General features: G+C 43.5%; 1 protein-coding gene across 1 annotated transcript in view; it reads left to right on the forward strand.

Annotated features, from left to right (window-relative positions):
* The window catches only part of ubash3ba (ubiquitin associated and SH3 domain containing Ba), a 17,176-nt gene extending 11,412 nt beyond the window's left edge, over positions 1-5,764 (forward strand). Inside the window, exons 2-14 of the mRNA XM_031857265.1 lie at positions 54-107; positions 315-501; positions 591-789; positions 1,122-1,291; positions 1,441-1,649; positions 2,114-2,258; positions 2,448-2,568; positions 2,679-2,801; positions 2,923-3,015; positions 3,566-3,710; positions 3,805-3,911; positions 4,408-4,517; positions 4,618-5,764. Of these exons, the coding sequence (XP_031713125.1) occupies positions 54-107; positions 315-501; positions 591-789; positions 1,122-1,291; positions 1,441-1,649; positions 2,114-2,258; positions 2,448-2,568; positions 2,679-2,801; positions 2,923-3,015; positions 3,566-3,710; positions 3,805-3,911; positions 4,408-4,517; positions 4,618-4,755 (1,801 nt within the window). The 3' untranslated portion in view covers positions 4,756-5,764. The remainder of the gene's footprint in view (positions 1-53; positions 108-314; positions 502-590; positions 790-1,121; positions 1,292-1,440; positions 1,650-2,113; positions 2,259-2,447; positions 2,569-2,678; positions 2,802-2,922; positions 3,016-3,565; positions 3,711-3,804; positions 3,912-4,407; positions 4,518-4,617) is intronic.
* Positions 5,765-6,890: the final 1,126 nt, after the last annotated feature.

Below are 6,890 nucleotides of genomic sequence, written 5' to 3' on the forward strand. Positions count from 1 at the left end.
TCTCTCTCTCTCTCTCTCTCTCTCTCTCTCTCTCTCTCTCTCTCTCTTTGCAGCTTGAAAGCTCTGGTTTCGACAGGAGGGAAAAACGTCCAGGCAGCTTGTGACTGGTGAGGCCAACACACACTTTTACTCCCATGCTCTGCCCCAGTTATTAATGCAAAATGCAAAACAGAAACCCCTTGTAACAGTAAATATAACTATCTACTGACCCACTGAAGCGTCACTGCACTATTACAACTGTATCGCCCTCTGCTGGACGTCAGCCGCCCTCTCTCCCGCTCACTGTCCCGCTTGTTCCCGTCTGCCCGCTCCAGGCTCTTCTCCCACGTGAATGACCCGTTCCTGGACGACCCCCTGCCCAGAGAGTATGTGTTGTACATGCGACCCAGTGGGCCGCTGCTCCAGCAGCTCTCGCACTTCTGGCAGCAGTCCCGCCTCTCCTGTGGCAAGAACAAGGCACACAACATCTTCCCCCACATCACCCTCTGCCAGTTCTTCATGGTCAGTGGTGCATCGATGCTCGATGCTCCGGTCTGTTTCACAGCCGTTACACATTCGGTGACCTTCCTGTTTTTTTTTTGTCGTCTCAGTGTGCCGACGATAAGGTGGAGGCTTTGACCGAGGCCCTCCAGACCACCGTGGCCAAGTGGAAGGGTCGCATACCCATGCCCCTCCCGCTGGAGCTCTACACCTCCTCCACCTTCATCGGCCTCTTCGTGGAGGAGCAGATGGCGGAGGTGCTGAAGAGTTTCGCGTCTGATTTTGCAACTGAAGCAACAGCTAAAGCAGGTTTGAGACTCCCCTTCGTCCCTTTGATGGGAATCACAGTAAACGATCTTTGTAGATGCAGTTTACGTGGTAATTGTTCCCAAACCTGTTCAAGACTGATGCTGCTTAAGAGGCTCTCATTTTGATATTCATACGCGGACAGTTGTGGACTAATTACGTTTACTATAATCATATTTTGGGGATGAGCCGAGCAGTGTCGACAGATGATACATTTCCATTTTTCTGTCAGTGGAGAACCGCCACAGAATGGAAAACATTTTACAATTGTCCTGAGTATACGTATACACGTAATACATTTGCTGTGCACATGTCTCTCTTTGTCCTTCGTCCAGATGTCCATGTCGAGCCTCACAAGAAACAGCTTCATGTCACTTTGGCATACCACTTCCAAACCAGTCACCTTCCAATCCTGGAAAAGTTGGCCAAAACGGTGGATGTGTCTTCAGGCTGCGACTGGCTGGCTGTGCTCTTCTCACGGGATATTCGGTTCGCTAATCATGAGGTTTGACTTGCTCCAGTTTGATATTTCTGATGTTAAGGGAAAGAAACGTTGCTACAATCACAATTATTCCTGAACAAAAAGATGCACGATCTGCACGTTGATTCCACAGTGCCTTCGTCTAATGGCCGTTAACCATCTGCCCCCTGTAGACACTGCAAGTCATGTACCCGTATGCGCCTCAGAATGACGACGAGCTCGAGCTGATGCCCGGAGACTTCATCTTCATGGCTCAGGTGGAGCAGATCAGTGCCAGTGAGGGCTGGGTGTACGGCACCTCGCTGGCCACGGGGCTGTCGGGCCTGCTGCCCGAGAACTACGTCAACCGCGCCGATGAGTCCGACACCTGGGTCGTCCATGGGTAAGGACAATGAAGCGCCACGTATCCATCGCCATGTTTCTTGAATTAAAAAAAGAAATCCTGATCTTTTAGGAGCACGTGTAGTACAACAACAGAAGTAGCAGGTTATCACTGATTGCTCGTCAAAACCACCAAGTGTCCTTTTTTGCAACCGCTTCACAAAGACATCAGTGGGTGTTATCTCAAACTGACAATCCACAAAAATTTCTTCAGTTTAAGCGGAAAAGTACAGAAATAAGTGGACGTTTCTAAGCTGAATGGAAGGATTACAGGGAAAGAAAAGAAAATGAATCATCTTCTTGGCCTGCTTCTTGACTCTTTGATCTTTCCAAACACACGTTTACTCCCTGACTTCTAACTGTGCCCTACTTTTGCTTATTCCTGCGTTTCTCTATGGTCGCATAATGTAAGCTGTATGTCTACAGGAGTTTTTTAAAGTCTCTGTGTGTGTGTCTGATCCTCAGGTCTCACTCGATGCTCACCTGTGCCTCTCCGTCGAACTCTGGCAGCACCGTGGCTGGGTTACTATTTGACGGACAGCTGAGTGACAGTCTGCTTGACAGTTTCATGGATCCTCCCGGCCTCACCGGCCTCTGTCCTCCCATGCAGGTACGTGACTTTTCCCTCTGGCTTGCAGAAAAACAAATGCATCATCGGGCTGCATGCTGAAGTTAAAGAGAACCTCATGAACCTCAATGAGCGTGTTAAAACTGACAATGACTTCCAGCAGGAGCTTAAGATTTAATGCTGTGAAACTCTCTACAACATGTCAAGATTTAAAGTGAATCTTTATCTCAGGTGTCGAGGCCGACCAGCCAGTCGTCTTCATCCAAGATGAGACTGTTTGTGTGTCGCCATGGGGAGAGGATGGATGTGGTGTTTGGGAAACACTGGATCACTCAGTGCTTCGACTCTAAAGGTTTGCATGGACCGGAGATTAATGTGTTTTTTTTAAGACTGTAGGCTTACACTAGACACCTTTTGAGTATAGTATTTCCTTCTGTAAGATTCTCATTTGTGTTCGCTCAGGCCGATACATTCGCTCTAATCTCAACATGCCATCCAGCCTGCCAGCTAGAAGCGGAGGTCACCGGGATTATGATAAGGATTGTCCAATTACTGTGTTTGGCTCCACCCAGGCCCGTCTTGTAGGTCAGTACATTTTCATATACATTTTAGGTTTTTAAAGATTGTTAAACACAGTAGAGATTATGTTAACATGAAGATTAAAAGGCCTTGAAATAGTATCGCACTGTGTTTTGGTCCACTTCAGGTGAAGCCCTGTCGGAAAGCCACACAACAGTAGACTTTATTTACTGCTCTCCCTCTCTTCGCTGCGTCCAGACGGCTCAGCACATCCTGCAGGGTAGGACCTCGTCAGCACCACACACCCAAGTTACACAGCGTGTATTCAGGTTCCTCCGCTGGCACGTTATGCAATATGCATACATTTCAAAAGGTTACCGCTACAGGATAATGTTGGATTCTTGTTAGTGTTGTTTTTTTCGATCTGAAACCTTCAGTTTGGCTCGGATCTCAGTAGGATGTGTGTAGTTATATCAAGCTTCCTCAAATCTCTGTGGTACCTAGAGGCATCATTAGGAAACAAAACAGATGAGAAATAGGTTTAACTAACTGATTTTTCCCACCACTTACTTTCTTTGAACACAGCAAAACACCTAATTAATGTTTTCTTTTTAGAAATACTTTCTTTGCGGTTTTTTTTTTTGTTGAAACCTTGAAACCAGTAATTTCATGTTAGGGCAGCAACACAATTACTGTTACTGCACCAAGTCTCACGTTTCATGCGAAGATGTATTGAGCGAGACAAAATGACACGACAGAGTAGATGCAGAGATATCTTATCATCTTCTTCTTCTTCTACAGTTTCTCTCTGTGCTTCACTCTGTTTTCAGGTCTCCAGCTGGAGGGAAAGACAAAAATCCGCGTGGAGCCTGGATTGTTTGAATGGACCAAGTGGGTTTCAGGCACATGTTTACCCGTCTGGATCCCCCCAGCTGACCTGGTTGCTGCTAACCTGAGTGTGGACACAACATACAGGTACACAGCAACACCAGCGCCATGGCATCCGCAAGCTTTCATCTGTGAGGCTGCAATTTACTGAAATCTTTTCTTTCTATTGTTTTGTCCCTAGACCTCATTTTCCCATAAGTAAGTTGGCGGTGTCAGAGTCTTATGACACCTACATCAGCAGGAGCTTCCAAGTAACCCGAGAGATCCTGGCGGAGGGCAAAAACCTGGGTAAAGTGGTGTTTAAAACATGTATCCAGGGAAATTAATACCAATTTTACTAACCACCAAATGTTGGCAACATTCCCAGGCTGCAATGCCGACTTTTCTTTTTCGAGATGATTATATTTTAATGCTTCTTGTTTTCCTGCTCTAAATTAAATCTCCGGTGTCTGTACGGTACATGGAGCATGAGCCAATGCAATCAAAACTAAACAATCATACGGATTTCCATGAAACAGGCTCCTGCTTTGCGAGCCCTACACAAAGAACATATACCTGACTCTACACACAATAGGGCGGCACAACAAGCACTTTGTTCTTAGCTCGCTGGCCTTCTGAATCCAAATATTTGATTTGGACGATGTCCCAATCTCTATCTGAAAAGAACATGAGTCAAAGAACATTTAAAGCTGCATATTATGGACTACTGAGTGCCCATAGCCAGTATAGAAAGCTAACGGTATTGGTGGAATGTGGTTCCGTGTTCTCTACCTCTTTCACACAGGTAACACGGTCCTGATTGTGGCCCATGCTTCCTCCCTGGAGGCTTGCACTCGCCAAATACAAGGTCTCAGTCCCCAAAACTCCAAGGACTTTGTCCAAGTGGTCCGAAAGGTCAGTTTTCTGCTTTAGTTTTCAACGCCTCTTTCATTTCCATCCTGTCCTCAATCTCTTTTTCAATGATAACATGCACATCCATCTTGTCTGTACGCAGATTCCTTACTTGGGCTTTTGCGCCTGTGAAGAATTGGGAGAGACCGGGGTGTGGCAGCTGGTCGACCCGCCCATCTTGCCTCTGACACATGGACCCAATCACAGTTTCAACTGGAGGGAAATGCTAATGCAGGACTGAAGGATTTGCTATCTGGCTCTCTATCTTTTGGCAGCCCTGAACTGCTGAAAAAATATTTATTTTCAACCCACCCTTCTGCTATAAATTCAGCCCAACTACCAAAAAAAAAAAAACACATTAAAAAAACACGTCTGGCTTCCGTCAAAGACATCATGCAAAAAAATGTTTGCAAATGTATTCAGACACACTGCTCAGGAATGAGAAAATACAGTTTGTGTTGAGAGATCACAGCGAAAATGAGCTACAGATCGGGCGGCAGTCGCGTTTTCCCTCAACGTTCCACCTCTTCGCCCCAAAATGTCGGGGTGCTACGAGATATGTGGACTTTTCTTGATGGTTGATGATGAATCAGGTTTTATGCCACGAGAAGATGTCACTGTCTGTGGCTCCTCCGCAGGCGGGGGGCGTTGACGACTTTGTGATCTGCTGCCTTCTCACACACTGTGACAAGAAATAGATGATAAAGACTTGTACCACAGAAATATTTTTACATTTGTCAGAAATTATTATTATTTAACTTGTAGCTACGACCCTCCTGCAAAAAAAAAAAAAAAAAGCACAAAAGAAATGTTGACAATCAGATAGTTGGAGAACTGATCTTCATTGTTTCTGGTGCTGAGGTGGGAAGTTTATGATACCTGTTTTATTCCTGTAAATGTCATATCATTAAGTGATTCTCCTTCAGTTAAAATTAATGTGCACACATGAATTGTTTCACCTTCCTTTAATGCCGTTTTGATTGCCACCACAGGAGCAACCGCGTCAACATGACTTAAAATGAATATAATGAAATGCAGACGGCTGTTGGGTGCATTGACTAAAACATTTGGTATTTCATAGTGAGCCTGACATTCTGTAAGCCTGATAACCACACTGCTTTTCAAACACTTGGTGCACTTAATTTGTTTTGGTTATGTCAGATGATTTAACTGCTTACTGTTTATACCGATTATTTGTTGTATGACTCAGAAATTCTATTGATACTGAATAAAGCCAGGTTGTGGAGTTATGAAGGCCTATAAATATCAAGCGGTGCCATGTGTTCTGTAAAAACATGTTTTATTTATGGAAATTAAGGTTGCTCTATAATTTTTGGATCCGTTTTACATAAACAGCACAACATTTACTCAACATGCACAGCTTACACTTAAATTAGGCCCCGCGTTTTTACCTCTAAACCACCAGAAGGCCGGCACATTTAGAGAGGTTAGCAGTCTGTCTTGCAGCAATGTGCTCTTGATGCTAAAAAAAAAAATGTTTAACAGTATTGAATAAGTAAATTAGGGATAAAACAATAGACGTTTTTCTGGGAAGACACTTTGACTGTCTTAACTGCAAAAAAGCGCACTGGAATGCAGCCATCATTATTAAATTTTTTTATTCAATACACCTGTGTATTTATTTTAAGGTATTACATGGACAAATGTCTGCTTGGTCAATTCTTAGAAGTCTCACGTCAAAATTTTGACAGAGCTTTTTTTCTGCAAATGTTTTGTCAGTTGCGTTTGGAAAGTTTGGACCCTAAAGTGGAATCATTCCTGAAATGTAATGATTCCAAAAGCTTGAAATGTTTGGAAAAATGGATAAAGGTTATGAATACTGCACTTAGGCGATTAATTAACAAGAAATGTAACTACAGTGAGACAGTATTAACTAACTGTTAGTTAGCTAATACTGCTAACCACACCAGAGCTTCGTATCTCGCTAACTCAGGTGAGGCATTTTATGTTTGTTCATGAAATGTTTGTTTGTTTGTAGTCTGCTGAAACGTTATTGTTACCTGTGGACACGTCAACAAAACATTGAAGTCATTATATGGAGCTAATGTTAACGTTAATGACACGTATTTCTATGGTATTAGCGTTAACTTGGCACCTGTAACCTAAAGCTAAGTGTTAGCATTTAGCATAAGCTATGTAACTAGCACTTAGCCAAAGAAGTGGTCGTGCTGCTAATTATATTGTGGTAAAAACAAGAAATATGTAAAGGGTTTCTTGTAAAAGATTCAAACCTTAGAAATCATGTTGTGATAATAATTCTCCCATGTTTAGCTTACATTTGGTGCACTTTGCAGAATGGTAGCAGCATGCAAAGGACTCCTTCACTTTATTAACGAATTCAATTATGAATTTTGA

Source organism: Anarrhichthys ocellatus, unplaced genomic scaffold, assembly GCF_004355925.1.
Source record: "Anarrhichthys ocellatus isolate YVR2014 unplaced genomic scaffold, GSC_Weel_1.0 scaffold18, whole genome shotgun sequence".
Classification (NCBI taxonomy): Eukaryota; Metazoa; Chordata; class Actinopteri; order Perciformes; family Anarhichadidae; genus Anarrhichthys; species Anarrhichthys ocellatus.